General features: G+C 48.6%; 1 protein-coding gene across 2 annotated transcripts in view; it reads left to right on the forward strand.

The window, feature by feature from the left end:
- The first annotated feature begins 2,945 nt into the window (after positions 1-2,945).
- The window catches only part of ATG16L2 (autophagy related 16 like 2), a 50,490-nt gene continuing 36,380 nt past the window's right edge, over positions 2,946-17,055 (forward strand). For both annotated transcript variants that reach the window (XM_081860435.1, XM_081860436.1), the window contains exons 1-2: positions 2,946-3,112; positions 13,991-14,081. In XM_081860435.1, coding sequence (XP_081716561.1) covers positions 2,989-3,112; positions 13,991-14,081 — 215 coding nt within the window. In that variant the 5' untranslated portion in view covers positions 2,946-2,988. The remainder of the gene's footprint in view (positions 3,113-13,990; positions 14,082-17,055) is intronic.

Raw genomic sequence — 17,055 nt, forward strand, 5'->3', positions numbered from 1 at the left:
TGGGTAGGGCTCGCTGCAGATGTGTTGGCTGCCTTGTGTCAAGTCTCCCCTCTTTGATAGTCCTTCCTTCATGGTGTAAAATAAAAGTGGAACGGTACAGATCTGATGTATGGCTGATTTGTGTGAGTGTGTGTGTGCCGTGTTTGTACAAACTGAATGATTGGGGGTGGGGTTCCTGCAACAATTCAGGATGAGAACAGAAATTGTGCTCCGGGGCGCGGTGGCAGCAGGAGGCCCCATTAGCTAAAGTGGTCTTCAGGTTAAGAACAGTTTCAGGTTAAGAACAGACCTCCAGAACGAATTATGTTCTTAACCCGAGGAACCACTGTATGTCAGGCATGAGCTGCCACAGTGACTTGGAGAAAACAACATGTTGCATTCTTCTGTTCAAGGGATTTGTTTCAAAATAAATCCCCCCCCTTTCTGAATCTGGTTAAAGATGCCTGACTTACTTCCACAAACATCTAAAGAAGCAGGTTCTAAGCCACGGACCCTTAATGCCACAGGAAAAATGTATGTGATCCTTTAAAGCAGTGATGGCCAAACTTGGCCCTCCAGCTGTTTTGGGACTACAATTCCCATCATCCGTGACCACTGGTCCTGTTAGCTAGGGATGATGGGACTTGTAGTCCCAAAACAGCTGGAGGGCCAAGTTTGGCCACTGCTTTAAAGCCATCCAGTGTTTTCCTTACCTCTGAAGAAAAGGCACGAGCAATGGATCTGGTCCAATGTTTCAATCTCCTGGTTTTAAAATAGTACATTACTAGCATGGGGAAATATTCCAAGTGCATTCATCTATCCAGCCACCAGGTGTCACAGTTGCCTTATATTGACCATCCGAGAGAGCATTTTTCAGAGAAGGAAACATGGAGGCATGGCTGTATGTAATGAGCCCCCAATTTCTTTCAAAAATGCCACATCTCTTACTATCGCTGGCATGCTGAATGCAGTGCAGAACATAAAGAAATGACACAATCTCTCCCTGGAGGGCTTATGAGAAAACTAAATTGATTCCTGTTTTGCAGGGGGTTGGACTGGATGACCATTGGAGTCCCTTCAAACTCTAGAGTTCTAGGATTCTAAGGCAGGAGTGGGAGATAAGCTGGGCTGCCTTCTCTTCTCTTCCTACCCCCTTGCAGGAATCTTGTGTGTATCTCAGTCATGTGACAAAAAGAAAATCAGCAGGTCAACTCTCCTCATCATGAGGAAAATATTGGAAACTAAGCCTTATGAGGAACAGCTGAAGGAGCTGGGTATGTTTAGCCTCGAAAGAAGGGGACTGACAGGATAGCCATCTTCAAATATTTCAACGACTGTCACATGGAAGAGAGAACAAGCTTGTTTTCTCCTGCTGGAGAGGGTAGGGCTGGATGTAGACACCTCAAAGAAGCGATTCAGTTAAACGCATTGCAAACTCATACAGTGAAATCCGGGAGGGAAAGGTGGGACTCCATCTGGTGCCACAGTGTTATATATCACATATACAACACCTATAAAATGCTTTTTCTTTACCAATCTAAATCTAGCTGAGTCTTGTAGGACTTGAACCAATGGCTTCAAGTTGCAAGGAGTTTCTGACTAAACAGTGGCGTAGCGTGGGGGTGCAGGGGGGGGCGGCCGCACTGGGCGCAACATCTGGGGGGGCGCGCTCGCCGCCTCCGGAGCCGCCGAAGAGCCTCGGGTGCAGGCTGTAGCAGAGCCCCATGTCTCGCGGAACCGACGAGCTGTGCGTGTGTCCGGGCTGAAGGCATCCGGCAGGCAGCGGCTCTCAGCGCTTGCCGCGGTCCCCGCGTGCCAGGCAGCCCCTCCTCACAGCCCCGCTGCCGCTGCTGCTGCAGCTGCTGGGCCATGTTGCATTTTCCTCGCCTCTCTGCCCTCCTCCTCCTCTGGGCAAGCGGCATTGTTTGGGCAGCCGCGCCAGCGGCAACTCGCCTCAGATCACCTGACACGGACCCGCCGCCGCCACCGTGGCTACCTTACCATAAATACCCCAGCCCAGGCAGCAGCAAGAAGAAGCTGGCAGCGGCGGCAGGTTAGGGGTTAGGGGCGCAAATTACTTGCCTTGCCCCGGGTTAGGGGGCACAAATTACTTGCCTTGCCCCGGGTGCTGACAACCCACGCTACGCCGCTGTGACTAAACATACAGAAAAAAGCTTTCTGACAGAGCTGTTCGACAGGGGAACGGTCTCCCTCTGGATGCTTTCCGCATTCTGCTTTCTGCGATGTCTCCAGGGCCAGATTTAGGTTTGATGAGGCCCTAAGCCACTGAAGGTAATCGGGCCCTTTATATCATAGCTGTCAACTTTTCCCTTTTCTTGTGAGGAATCCTGAAATATACTCAGAGTGGCAAAGTAATTTCATGCTCTTTATTCAGCTCATAGTGGTGAGGAGGAATGAATGAAAATCCCCTCAATGTATCTGCTTTATATACATTATTTACACAATGGGCTGCACATGATTGGCTAATTCTGGAATTCTACTGTAAGCCAATCAGGTTGTGGATTCACTTCTATCTGGAGCATGATTGGGTGGTTCCTGCCAACCAATCATACTGCTGCATTGTTCTAGGACCAATCAGACTGCTGCAGTTTGGATCCTATTCAATTCAGTACATAACAAATCCTATTCGGAATAAGGGAATTTCCCTTTTAAAAAAAGGGAAAGTTGACATCTATGCTTTATATGTCCAGCTGTCCTTTGTCAACAACAAATTGTCGCTGTTTTTTGTGTTGAACACATGCTATATGGTAATTGATGGACCTCCAAGAGAGTGGCTACAGCTTGTTTAGTTTATACCCAAATCCGGCACTGGATGTCCTCCACTTCCAGCGCTCTAAGCCTCGCCGCCTCTTCCTCGGGGCGGAGACTCCGGGGGGATTCCCCCGCTCTGGCCCCACCCCTGGGCGTCGACGTCACTGGGAGTTCCCTCCCCCTTTGGCCGCGCGTCGCCCTTTGTCATCCGGGCCCCCGGGGCTGCCTCGGGGCGCCATGGCCGAGAGTGGCGGCGGCGGTGGGCGGCTGTGTCGCCGCTGCTGGAAGCGCCACATCGTCCGGCAGCTGCAGCAGCGGGATCGGGCGCAGAAGGCGCGCTTCCTCGACCTGGTGGAGGCCTGTGAGTCGGCGAGGCGCAGCCGGAGGCAGGGCGGGGACAGGGCCGGCGGTGCCTTCTGCACGTACCCAGAGGCAGTCTTGCCAGCCACTCCCCCTGCGGAAAGCGCTCCCGGGGAGCCCGTGTCGGGCGGCTGCGGAGGGAGCCGGGGGTCCCGGGGTGGGTGCGCAGGTTTGCGCCGCGGATCTCCGCTGGTGCTTAGCCAGCTCCCGTGCTTAGGGACCAAGTCCCGGGAGGCGCCAGAGCATGTACAGAGTGCAGCCTTGATTCAAGTCCGAGAAAAGGCAGCAGCGAGAGGGGGCAGCGCCGATTGCACAGATGGACATTTGCTGCCCCCCAAACCCTTAATAATGCAGTTATTTTACTGCCTGCAGGCAGTGGCGTAGCATGGGTTGTCAGCACCCGGGGCAAGGCAAGTAATTTGCGCCCCCTAACCCTATCCCTAACCCCCAGATGTTGCGCCCGGTGCGGCCGGCACCCCCTGCACCCCCCACGCTACGCCACTGCCTGCAGGGTTTTTTTTAGGTGTGTGCGTGTGTTTTGTTCTGCTTTCCGTGAGCAACAACCACCACCCAGAACGGTAAACATTTGTTGCGCTCTTCTTAACAAGCCAATCTTTTTGTTGCACCCATACGGGAAGACAACGCCACCAACTGAGGGCGGGATGAATAAGGAAAAGGAGAGAGGGTGGCATTAAAAGAAAACATTTCTATACTTGCTATCTTCTGCGTGCTTCTCTTCCCGGCTTCCCCATCTCTTGTAGCAGGGAATATCTTTTCGTTTTTATTCTAAACAAGATCCAAAAGGGCCACCCCCCAGGATCCTCCTAGGATTCCTCCTCATATTGCAGAGGATGCAACTCCTGAATCCTCGTCCAATTTTTGGACCCCACCATCTCCCTTTCCCTCCAGATTGACACCTGCTCGCTGCCTGGGTTGACACTGACCATGACTGATGGCACTGGAATGTTTAATTCCCCATTGGAGGGGGAAAGAAGGAGTTGGGTTTGATTCCATCGTATCTCGAGCCATATCCTTTATTAACAAGAAGCACAGTATCCCTTTTTTAAAATAGCAGCACAGTAATTTGCCGTCCATCTCAGTCACAGCTGCCACTAGGGAGAAATTACCTTGACACTTTAGATTGGATACCCTCTGGATGCAAGCTTGATGTAAAAAGATTTTCCAAGTTCGTTTTGGGAACATGTGGATGGCTGCACGCATGCAAGACTTAACACCTGTGCATGTGTTGGTCCTGGAAGACAATACTGTATGCTTGGTAGCTGCTTTTTTAAGTAAAAAAATCAATATAGTTTGGAAAAAAGGCAAAACAAAACCCAGAACATTTCCCAGAACTAAACAGGCATTTTGGTTTTAAGGTGGTGCCTTGTTGTGGCCAGAGTTTGTGCAGAGTCATGGCACACAAATAGCTACTTTGCAGAAATCATATGCACTGCCCCAACGCACCCTCAGACTCAGTCTAACCTAACCTAATATGTGATTGATTATGTGGGGCAGGGCTTACCTGCCCCCCCATATGTTATTCAAGTTGGCACCTCTGCTTGCATGCTAGCTTTCTGTCTGCAAGGATTTTTTTTTAAAAAAAAAATGTACGAACATTCCACAAAGTATGGTTTCCCCTCACAGTCTGAAATGGTACAGCCCAGAGACAAGTTTGCCACCTCAATGAGAACTAGGTGCTTGGCTGAACGACTACTTGAATCCTGCCCGAGTGCAACACTTGCACTCACTTTCTCTCTCTCATCAGTCTTTAGGGAAAAGAAATTGGGAAGGTGAACGGTAAAGAAGGGGGATTTTGATCTCTCCTTTTTAGCCCACTGTTTGCTTTCACTGATAGAAGTGTCCCCAAGTCACGGCTGCTGGATAAATAATTGCCAGAGAAATGAGGATTTGTACAGTTCAGAGAGAGGATGGTATCTTGGCTAAAGCATGGCTAAAGTTTGTGCTCCTGATTCATCCTGGTGTGACTCTATTTGGTTCCTCTATTGGGGGCGGGGGGGGGGGGGCGTTGCAGAGCCCTGAGGACTAGCTTGTTGGCACTTTATACATGGGAAGAGTTTGTAAGACCAAGTCGTCAGCACCTGGGAAAGATTCTTTCGTGTTGCAGGTCTGTTCCACTGTGAACAGCTCTTCTGAATGTTTAGTCAGAATCTCCTTTCTTGCCATATGATTCCACTAATTTGACTCCTACCATCCAGAGCAGGAGAGAACATAATGGCGCCATCTTCCATGTGACAGCCCTTTAGATATATCTCCTCTCAGTCTCCTTTTTTTCCAGGCTAAACATGTCCAACTCCCTCAACCATTCCTCATGAGGCTTGGTTTCTAGACCCTTGATCATTCTTGGTCACCCTCCTTTGCACACCTTCCAGATTGTCAACATCCTTCTTAAATTGTGGTGCCCAGAATTGAACACGGTATTCCAGGTGGGGTCTGACCAAGGCAGAATAGGTAAAGGTAAAGGGACCCCTGACCATTAGGTCCAGTCGTGACCGACTCTGGGGTTGTGATGCTCATCTTGCTTTATTGGCTGAGGGAGCCGGCGTACATGTGGCCAGCATGACTAAGCCGCTTCTGGAGAACCAGAGCAGCACACGGAAATGCCGTTTACCTTCCCGCTGGAGTGGTACCTATTTATCTACTTGCACTGGCGTGCTTTCGAACTGCTAGGTTGGCAGGATCAGGGACTGAGCAACGGGAGCTCACCCCGTCGCGGGGATTCGAACCGCCAACCTTTTGATCGGCAAGTCCTAGGCTCTGTGGTTTAACCTACAGTGGCAGAATAGAATGGTAGTATTACTTTCCTTGATCTGGACACTTGACTTTTGTTGATTCAGCCTAGAATAGCGTTTCTTCTTTTGCTGTTGCATCACACTGTTGGCTTGTCCCCATTGAAATTCATTTTGTTGGTTTGGTTCCATCTCTTCAACCTGTTAAGAGCATCTTGAACCCTGATGTTGTCACCTGATTATCTACCGCTCCCAGTTTTTGTGTCATCTGCAAATTTGACAAGCATCCACTTAATTCAATCATGAAAGTCAAGGAATTTTTGTTGTGGGATGGGCTGCTGAATATTCCCACCAGATCGCTGTTTCTCAGCCCTACATGTTTGCTAATTAGCAAAGCAAAAACTGCAGGAAGCCTGTGATTAAGATCTCTTGGTTTCTATCCAAGCCTTGATTCTCGGTAATCCACATGTTCAAAGGTCTCTCTGTTTTATCTACATCTATATAAAGATGACGCGAGTGGAAAACCCCATCAATTACATTATCACTTCTTCAATTAGTGCACTGATTCAATCTTCACTTTCTCTCTTGTGCGATTAAGAAATAACATTCGCCATGGTAAATAGAGACCCTGGCTAACAAAGAAGAATTGTCACAAGGGGAATGACCCATTAATTCATTTCCCTGTGTGATTTAAAACCGTTTTATCCCCTGGTTTCAACATCGCTAGAGAAAGGAGAAGTGAGCAGTTGGCATTTGTTTGGCCTCGCTGCTTTGTGACCACAAATGTCCTGCTAGCTGGAAGGATCCTCTCCTCCACCCATGTGATCCTGCCCATGTGCAAAGATCCTCGATAAAAGTAGCACTGCGAGACCTGCCTCTGTCTGAAGCAATGTTTTGCAAAATTCGCTCCCTGGGAATTGTCTGCTCCCTCTCATCTTCTACAAGCTGAAGAGCTCAGTCCTCCCTGAAAGGCATCTTGCTCTCTCTTTTCATAGGCTTAGCATGATTTCTCTCCAATTCCTGGGCTATCCAGCATCATTTAAAATATTGATGGTTGCAATTAAACTAAGGCTGGAAATGTAGCGCTGTCAAAATTATCCCCCCTCCCCCTGCTTACGAAAAGGGCAATGAGATCATCTTTGTTTTCCTGTCTGTTAAAAGCATTGCTAATTTGTACTGTTTGCGGATTAGTAGACCAATGAAGGGAACATTCCTTTAATCATCTTCATCATCATCTGTGTAAAAGGACATTCTTTGAAAAGGCAGAACAACGGCAAACAACTCTTGGATATGTTGGGGAACGCCTCTCTTCCTCTGAGCGGGCTTGAGCCAAGAATGGCTTTTCCTAATAGCTCTGCTTCCGTTTTGGTCTTGGACAGTCAGCCCAGAAAGGAGGCCTCAAATCTGTGCTGGTGATCATAGAATCATTGAGCTGTAGAGTTGGCAGAGACCCCAACAGTCATCTAATCCCCTGTTATGGAGGAAGCGAGGGACCTCCCTTACCTGCAAAGACAGGCTCTGGCAGATTGAGCAGACAAGACCAAGAGGGGGTCCAACGGTCATGAAAGCGGTTTCTGCACATGCTGTAGAGGGAAGTGAGGGGCAGATGGGATGGGAGCCTGTCTAGGAGAAGGAAAACTCTGATCCTAAACCTCTGCTGCCTAGTGGGAGAAGAAAAGGCTAAGAGGTAAACCCTACACAAACCCAGATTGGAATCCCTAAGACGGTTGGATGGCTCCTTGTCGGCCTCCTTCCAGCAACTCCTGCAGCCAAGCTGGTGCCAAACGCCTTGCTCTTTGGACCACATCAGCGAGGCTGAAAGGGGGGTCTTGTCATCTGATCAGCCCAGGATCTCCTGGGACAGGGGTCAGCAAGGTTTACTGGCCATGGGCTGGATCACTCCCACGGAGATCGTCCGTGAGCCGGACTGGCGCAGCGCAATGCCATTAACTGTGTCTCCGCAGAAGCGGTTTTCGGCATCTGGACATGCGCAGACGCGATTTCTGGTATCTGTGCATGTGCAGATGCCATTTCCGGCACCACTCGGTGAGTCCTGGCGCCGTGCTGCATTGCTTAGCGCAGTACGCGGGGGACTTGCCAAGCGGGTGGCTCGGTTTGTGGGTTGCTCATGAGCTGGTAAAACTGTCTTCGTGGGCTGCATCCGGCCCATGGGCCGCACGTTGCTGACCCCTGTCCTGAGAGGTCACAGCAGTTTGACTTCACCCCTAGAGGCACACTCCATTGCCTCTCAAGGCAGACAGATGCAATATGTTCCTCATCTTTTTCTGAGGGGCTCAGTTCTCCACAGGTATGGAGGTTTCACAAGCACCCTATAAGAGAGAGTGATTGACCCGTGGTCACCCTATGATCTTCATTGCTGGGAATTTGAACTCAGAACCCCGGGACTCTGGCAGCCAGATACCGGCATCACCAGCCCCTCTCAATGTGCTGCGGCGCCACCAAGGCAGATGGCCACAGGGAGGCATGGCAAATTCTGGCAAACCGCAGACAAACGGATGTGCAGGTTCCATTTTTGGGTGAGACCACACGCAGCAAAGTGCGGAAGGGGAAATCATTTTAGCATCCTCTTTTCTGCGGCATGTTGCAACGTTCGAAAGAGCAGTAGGAAAACAATGTAATGCAACGTAAGTCAGCCTCCTGGGAAGAAGGAACAGCCGCCGTTCTTTGGAGGAACGGATGCAGTTTCAAAAGCTGGCACTGCCCAGTTTCTGTTTTCGTAAAGGCATTGCAAAGATTCTGCAAGGAGGCTGCCATCTTGTATGCATGCACCTGAGAGTTCAGAAAGTCCCATTGAGCTCAGCAAGACTTGCTCCTGACCCAGTATGGATAGGAGCCAGGGTGGTCTAGTGGTTAGAATGTCGGACTAGGACCCGGGAGACACGGGTTCAAATCCCCACTTGTGGACGTGAAGCTCTGTCAGTGCCTCTCAGTATAACCTAGTAGCCTTCGATAGCCTGTCAACTTGTCCCACCCTCCTTAAAAGCCTTTCAAGTTGGGAGCCGCCACTGCCTCCTTAACAGCCGCGACCTGTAGGGAAAGAGCTGGTCTCACAGGTATTTGGGGATTGATGTGAGTTGGAGTCGAGCAGCAGCTTCTGCATCCTGATTTAAACTACTGCTTCCGTCCATTGATTCCGGTTGGTGTGCTCTGTGTAGTAATAATAATAATAATAATAATAATAATAATAATAATAATAATTTATTTGTACCCCACCCATCTGGCTGGGTTTCCCCAGCCACTCTGGGCGGTTTCCAACAAGGATTAAAAATACATCAAAATGTCACACATTAAAAGCTTCCCTAAACAGGGCTGCCTTCAGATGTCTTCTAAAAGTTTGGTAGTTGTTGTTCTCTTTGACATCTGGTGGGAGGGCATTCCACAGGGAGGGAGCCACTACCAAGAAGGCCCTCTGCCTGGTTCCCTGTAGCTTTGCTTCTCGCAATGAGGGAACCGCCAGAAGGCCCTCGGTGCTGGACCTCAGTGTCCGGGCAGAACGATGGGGGTGGAGACGCTCCTTCAGGTATACTGGGCTGAGGCCGTTTAGGGCTTTAAAGCCCAGCACCAACACTTTGAATTGTGCTCGGAAACGTCCTGTGTATGACCAATGTTGCTGTTATTGATACACCTTTCCCCTACCATTCCTCTAAGGAGCTCAAGATGGTGTGAAGATTTCCCCGCCCGTTCTTTGAGCCTCACAACAACCCTGTGACGCAGACTAGGTGTGTCGAGAGATGGTGCATAGCCCAAGGTCCCCCACTGGGCTCCATGGCTGAGTAGGGATTCGCACTCTGCTCTCCCAGGCACTGGCGGAGGCGGGGGGAGCGGGCTGCTCCAGGTACCATCCCGGGGGGTTGCTATTGCGGCTGTCTCCCCAGACGTGCAATGCGCGCCACCCTGCACCGGGCACCATGCCCCCGCGGGCAGCGGGCCACACCTACGGGACATGCGCCAGCCATGCCCCCGCCTGTTCTCCACCCCCGGTGCCCCCACTTCTCCCAGATCCCAGTGTGACACTCTAACCCTTTGGTTCTCAAACATTTTTCTCTGGGCCACACTTTCAGAATAAAAATTTGCTCGCCCCACGCCATTTTTTTTGCGGATAAGAAATGCACCGGAAAACAAAAAGCAACGACTCCCAGCAGCGCTGAATTTTATAACCTAGAACACGATGACTTTAAAATACAATCATGGGGCACCCAGAAAGTATAAAACAAGGCATCTACATAAGAACAGGAATCAGTCCCAAAGTATAATTAAAAAGAAGCCTCTTACAGATGTACTTTAAGTATTTTGACATTATAGATTGCCCTTCAATTTTACCACAGGCCTTGCCGTTCTCTCCTGCTATACCCTTGGAGAACCTGCTCTAACCACTGTCCTGCGTTGCATCCAATAACCAAAGAGTTTTTTGTTCCGCGCTTGCCCCCAGGCTGTGGCCACCCAGAAGGTTTTGGTGTCTGGCCAAGATTTGGTGCTGGATCTCAGCATCCTCTCTCCAGCTGCCTCTTTGCCTTGGGTAAAGGGACCCCTGACCATTAGGTCCAGTCGTGGCCGACTCTGGGGTTGCATCACTCATCTCACTTTATTGGCCAAGGGAGCTGGCGTACAGCTTCCGGGTCATGTGGCCAGCATGACTAAGCTGTTTCTGGTGAACCAGAGCAGCGCACGGAAATGCCATTTACCTTCCCGCCAGAGCGGTACCTATTTATCTACTTGCACTTTGAAGTGCTTTCGAACTGCTAGGTTGGCAGGAGCAGGGACCGAGCAACGGGAGCTCACCCTGTCACGGGGATTTGAACCACTGACCTTCTAATCAGCAAGTCCTAGGCTCTGTGGTTTAACCCACAGAACCACCCTACTGAGCAGTGAAAAGCATGTGAGGATGGCCACTGCGAGCAACTTTCGAACGGACCCTTTTTACATCCAGCTAGGCTGCCTGAGCATCTTAAAAAGTAGAGACATCACCTTGCCAACAAAGGTCCATATAGTTAAAGCTCTGGTTTTCCCAGTTGTGATGTATGGAAGTGAGAGCTGGACCATAAAGAAGGCTGATCGCCGAAGAATTGATGCTTTCGAATTCTGGTGCTGGAGGAGACTCTTGAGAGTCCCATGGACTGCAAGAAGATCAAACCTATCCATTCTGAAGGAAAACAGCCCTGAGTGCTCACTGGAAGGACAGACCCTGAAGCTGAGACTCCAATACTTTGGCCACCTCATGAGAAGAGAAGACTCCCTGGAAAAGACCCTGATGTTGGGAAAGATGGAGGGCACAAGGAGAAGGGGACGACAGAGGACGAGATGGTGGGACAGTATTCTCGAAGCTACCAGCACGAGTTTGACCAGACTGCGGGAAGCAGTGGAAGACAGGAGTGCCTGGCGTGCTCTGGTCCAGGGGGTCATGAAGAGTCAGGCACAACTAAACGACTAAACAACAACAAGGCTGCCTGAGACCCGGAGTTTGCACACGAGCCCCAGCTGTGGCCGGTTCCCTCCTAGCACTGGAGCATGCATGCGGGTAGACCTGAGCGTCATCCAAACACCATCTCAAGTAGCTGTTTTATCCCTTCCAAAACTGCACCTGTGCATATTTCTACTCAATGCAGAATCATGCCGCAATAAGATGACTCTGCACTGCAGCAAAAGAACGTTGTTAGAATCCTAGAACTGTAGCGTGGGGGAGGGGTTCCCAAAGGTCCTCTAGCCCAACCCCTTGCAATGCAGGAATCGCAGGTAAAGGATCCCTGACAGGTGGCTGTGCAACCTCTGCTCATTCTTTCCCCGCCACTAAAACTTGCACTAGTCCAGAAGTAGCTAAAGTCACTTGTATTTTTTGCTGCAAGGCGGTTTGCCCCGTTCATCCTGCGTACAAGCATTCAGTGCTCTGTGCGGCTTCGTAACCATGGCAACCGGTCCGAATCGGCAGGATCCGCTCAGCCCTCTGCTAGATTGGGGAGAGGTTTTTTATTCAGTGAGTGACTTCGTGTACCTCCTTGTCCTCTGGGCTCTTTTTACGGCTTATGAAATTACAAAATGCAGGCCAAGGTTTCCGACAATAAAACCAGTTATAAGCTACACAAAACAACAGCGGGAGAGGAGGCCTTGTAGAATACAGAATAATCGCAGCAGCATAAAACCAGCTTTACTAGCAAGGGGGAAGACGTTGGGGGAAGAATTTTTTAAAGCACCAGACGAATATGGCCATTGTTAAGTCTGGGAGAATAAAAAGTTCTTATTGCAAAAAAGGGCACATGTGTCGTGGCAATTATAGCAATGAACAATTGGAAAGTGAAATACTGTATTCAGCTATTATGGGTTGTAGCTTTGATTCCATCCTTTGCTCATTGTTTTGGCTCCTTACATCTCCCGTTGTTGTTGTTGTTGTGTTAGCCTGTTCAACAATAAACAGCCTCTTGCTCTGGGCCTACAAAGTACCGGTAAGTAATTTTGTGTTGTATGAAATAAGAACCTGCATTGCAGAGGGTTGGACTAGATGACCCTTGGGGTACATACAGTACCTATAATTCTATGATACCAAGAACTTAAGAGCAACCATGGCTGTTAAAGGCTGAGCTGGCATGAAGCCAGATATATCTATATATGAATTTTCTATTGTCCTAAATCAGCATAGATCTGGTTTAGTGTGCTAATGAGACTTTAGTAAAGAAGAGTCATGTCTTGATAATTTTGTATTGATTTGAAATACAGTGGTGGAAAAAGTTTCCCATTTGGAAAAGGAGTTGCACTAAAATATTAGATTGCGGGTGGGGGTGGGGGACGCTCAATCAAGTTCACTTGCGAAAAATGTCTCCTCAGGAGTAAGTTCCATTGAGTTAAATCGGCTCCTGTGCTGGTAAATGGCTATAGGATTGCAGCTTTGGTGGGGTTTCAGTGTTAGGTTTGAACAAATTCAGAATTTTACTTGGCTTTTAAAAATTAGAATTCTTGCAGCTACTTTAAGCATTTTCCTACGTTAGATTTCAAGAGGGGGAAAAAAAGAGGATTGAAAACTGTTAACTCACCAATTTTGCAATGCCTGAAGAGCTGAGCACACAATTATATTTGCTTCCTAGCAATAGGCACCTGGAAAAAGTTAATCATCAATTTGATTTAGATATGACTGCTCTGTTTGACCCGCATTGTGTTCTATTCACCATGCAACCTGTTAATTTATGAAACAATCAGGGCCGGTGTTATGTACTGTAGTTCGCACCCTGGGCCAGCAGGGGGATACTGTAGATAGTTATGCAAATAAGGGATTGAAAGTGATGTTCAATGATTGGATAGTTTTAGAAAATGGTTACAGTTACCGTATTTTTTGCTCTATAGGACGCACTTTCCCCCCTCCAAAAATGAAGGGGAAATGTGTGTGCGTCCTATGGAGCGAATGCAGGCTTCAGGCAGCTATCCGCAAGCCTTCTGAGCGCGGCGGGAGTTCCCGCTTGCTGTCTTGGCTTCTGTGCTCTTTGGGGCTAAATTTTTATTTCTTTATTCCCCCCCCTAAAAACTAGGTGCGCCCTATGATCCGGTGCGCCCTATGGAGCAAAAAATATGGTACATTGTACTGGAGCTCTATATAAGCAGGCTGACTGAACCCTTCAGTTCAGTTCTGTCCTGGCCTGTGAATAAACAAGAGCTGTTTGAAGAATCGCTGTGTCGTCTGATATGTTCATCCACAACTTAACAGCTGGATTTAGGTTTGATGAGGCCCTAAACTGCTGAAGGTAATGGGGCCCTTTATATGGCAGGCGGGGCCCATTACTTACATCATAGGAACCTACACAACATAAAATACTGTTGCTGTATGTAGGTTTGATTTTATTTGTTTTTTATCTTATATTTTGGAAATGTACATCCAGGTTTTTTTTCCTTAAAAATTTTTGGGGCCCCAAGAGAGTGGGGCCCTAAGCGATAGCTTGTTTAGCTTATACGTAAACCAAGCACTGGGAAACAATGTATTTCTAAAAGTAGAATATCTTTGGCAGAAAAAGTACGATGGGAAAGTCTTCCGTCCTGCATCGCTGCCAGTGGGAGATGTGTTGCCATAAATTCTCCAGGAATCTTATTCTTTGGTCTTCCCTTTCATAGCATCCATCTTCTTTATTTTCTTGTAGATAACAAGCTCTTGGAAAAATCCAACCTGGAAAACCTCACTGCAAAGCTGCAAGCAAAATCTCTGGATAACTTGCGAGGATTCCCTCCCAGGTATCAAAACCTCAGTTCTCTCCCTGTCTTTGTGTCAATATGTAGTTTAGTCCTGGCTTTAGTGGGTAGGAGTCGGGAGTTTCCTGTTGCTGTTCTGCTCTGTTTTTCTTATTTTTCTTTTTCTTGCTTCCTGTGACACCCGCGCTGGGTGATGGTTGGTAGGCTCAGAGGCCTCTTCTCTCTTCCCCCTCACGATGACTGTGCAGGAATTTTACTCAGTTGTGGAAGTAAACACACAGGCAACTTGTCTTGGCACCGCACAGGACCAAAATAACTCAGAATAGCAGCGGCTGTTCCTTGCACATTTACAATGGGCGCTTTTTCCCATTTGCACAAGTCTTGCAAGGCTAGTTCAGCTCTGCCTCTCTCCTGGGCAGAATCTGTGCTGAGTCAGGGACCTTGGCAGTACCAGGGTTGCCTTGGGAGGGTTGTGCGTTCAAATTCTGCTGGCTGCAGATTAGTAGTAGCACATCTGAATTTCCTTCTCATGCACCCAGTCCGAGTGCTAAGTGGGTGTCAGGGAACTGCCATCGGAGCTAGAGGGAGAGGGAGGGCTCCAAAGGGATTACGGAGAGCGTCCCGGGAGGGAGAGAAGCAGCCCATCTTTTGGGGAAGGAAATCAGCGTAGCACCAGTGGAGAAGGGGGGCAGATGGGGGAATTGGCGAGGTGGCTCCATGACTCCTCGCCGGAGACCAGCGGGGAGAGCTCGGGTCCTCCGCTGCCCACACCCTCCCTGCGCAGAAGACTTCCGCACAGGGAGAGTAGGCGGAGACTAGGCGTCAAAGAACTTCTTTGCTGGAAGAAGTTCAAGAAACGCCGACTGACGGATTCTGCCAGCGATTGAGACAGCCACGGGTGAGTGGCTGTCCGGACAAAATAGGGTTCACCCAGGTAACTCAGCCAGGTGTGGCGACGATTTACGCACGAGCAACCCCTAGAACCATTCCAGTAGGGCTGGGCGATATCTGGTTTTCAGTATCTTGATATACCACCGGTGTTATGAGAATTGTAAGCTCTAAGATATAAAACAATGTTCATAAATGTACCAGCCAAACACATACATAAATATATAAACCACATGTCTGAAACAGTACAGGAAAACAGTCCTGAAGCCATTTTGACTCTTTCAGGGACCTCGGCTATTCCTCCGCAGTTTGGATGGAAATGGAAAAAGCCCCGCCCCCCCCAATCTTTGTCTCTGTGCTCACAAATCCTGCCTTAAGGGCACAGTTGTGTATGAATAGGGTGAGCCTGTGACCTGGACTGGGGAATTCAGTATTTATCATCACAAAAGAATGGTCAGGCTGTCCAGGTAAACCCATCAACAGGTTTCCTGCCAGACAGGATTTCTGCTGTAGACCGCATCCTTCTGTGATGTATGTATGAAGTTATGGGGGGTGGTCTTGGGCTACAGGGTGGGCAATTTCAAAAGTCTCTATAAGGGCTTGTGCACCATTGTTCTGGGTTCCTCCTCCCTCCTGCGTGTGGTGAGTGAGGACCCTGTTGCAACAGTTTAATAAAGATCAGGCTTACTAGCCACTTTGCTTCTCAATATTCTCTGGTTGGCCTCTGTTATTTTCTCCTACCAATAGAGAATCTACGTAAGGACTCTATACTGGCTCTTGGGTACCCCATAAGGGAAAAGGAGCAGTTTTTTTCTTATAACACCAGCTAAGAATCACGATATACTGATATTTCACAATGTCTGAAATAGGATGGACTTAGGTAGAGACATTGGCTGGCTTCACGGTTTCCCCCACATTGTGATTTTTGCATAGCAGACACGCATACATCATGATTCAAGACATATTGCCAGGTCAAAAATCATGAAACTGATATCACGATATGGGCTGCAAACCGGTTTTCTACGATGTATCGCCTAGCCCAAACACACATCATGATTCAAGATATATTGTCAGGTAAAAAACTATGAAACCGATATCACTTCAAACCGGTTTTGGACGATACATCAATCGATCACCCAGCCCTAGTGATAAGTGTTTTTTCACTCTCTCAATTCACATAGAACTAAAGGAACCACCTCAGTTAGCTTCAAGAATAGTTTCTGATCTCTTAACCTCATGCCCCCATTGCAGCCTGCAGGGGTCTGTGTGTCTGCAAGCCTTTTATTTCTTGGGGCACTGCAAAGAATAGAATACAGAAGAACAGTCCTGTATACCTGAAGAAGTGTCTCCATTGTTCTGCCCGGACACTGAGGTCCAGCTCTGAGGGCCTTCTGGTGGTTCCCTCCCTGCAAGAAGTGAAGTTACAGAGAACCAGGCAGAGGGCCTTCTCGGTGGTGGCGCCCGCCCTGTGGAACGCCCTCCCACCAGATGTCAAAGAGAACAACAACTACCAGACTTTTAGAAGACATCTGAAGGCAGCCCTCTTTAGGGAAGCTTTTAATGTTTAATGCTGTATTGTGTTTTTAATATTTGGTTGGGAGCCTCCCAGAGTGGCTGGGGAAACCCAGGCAGATGGGCGGGGTATAAATAATAAATTATTATTATTATTATTAGTAGTAGTAGTAGTAGTAGTAGTAGTAGTAGTATTAGTATTATTAGTATTAGAGTTTTCTGGATCAGGCCAGTGGCCCATCTAGTCCAGCATCCTTGCGTCACAGTGTCCAACCAGAAAGAGGGAACATGCAGGTTTCTCACACAAAGAAGAAGTATAGCGTTTGTACATTTTCCTCAGGTCTTACCACTGCTAGAAACTTTCCCTTTTTCAAAGGAAATCTGGGTGTCTGAGGTTTTTGGTTCATCTGGGGCCGAAGGGGGCGGTTTCCCCCCACCCAGGACACCCACACCCAGTGTGTGTGTGTGTGTGTGTGTGTGTGTGTGTGTGTAAAGAGCTGCCACAGCAAAAGATGACGGAGAAAGTGGATTAAGAGAAATCTCTTTTACGACGCTGGAACTGAATCAATTAAATTGATTGGCAACAGATTTTGCACAGACAAAGGGAAGCCTGTCT

The sequence above is a fragment of the Podarcis erhardii genome (genome assembly GCF_964252035.2).
Source record: "Podarcis erhardii genome assembly, chromosome: 4".
In the NCBI taxonomy this organism is placed as follows: domain Eukaryota; kingdom Metazoa; phylum Chordata; class Lepidosauria; order Squamata; family Lacertidae; genus Podarcis; species Podarcis erhardii.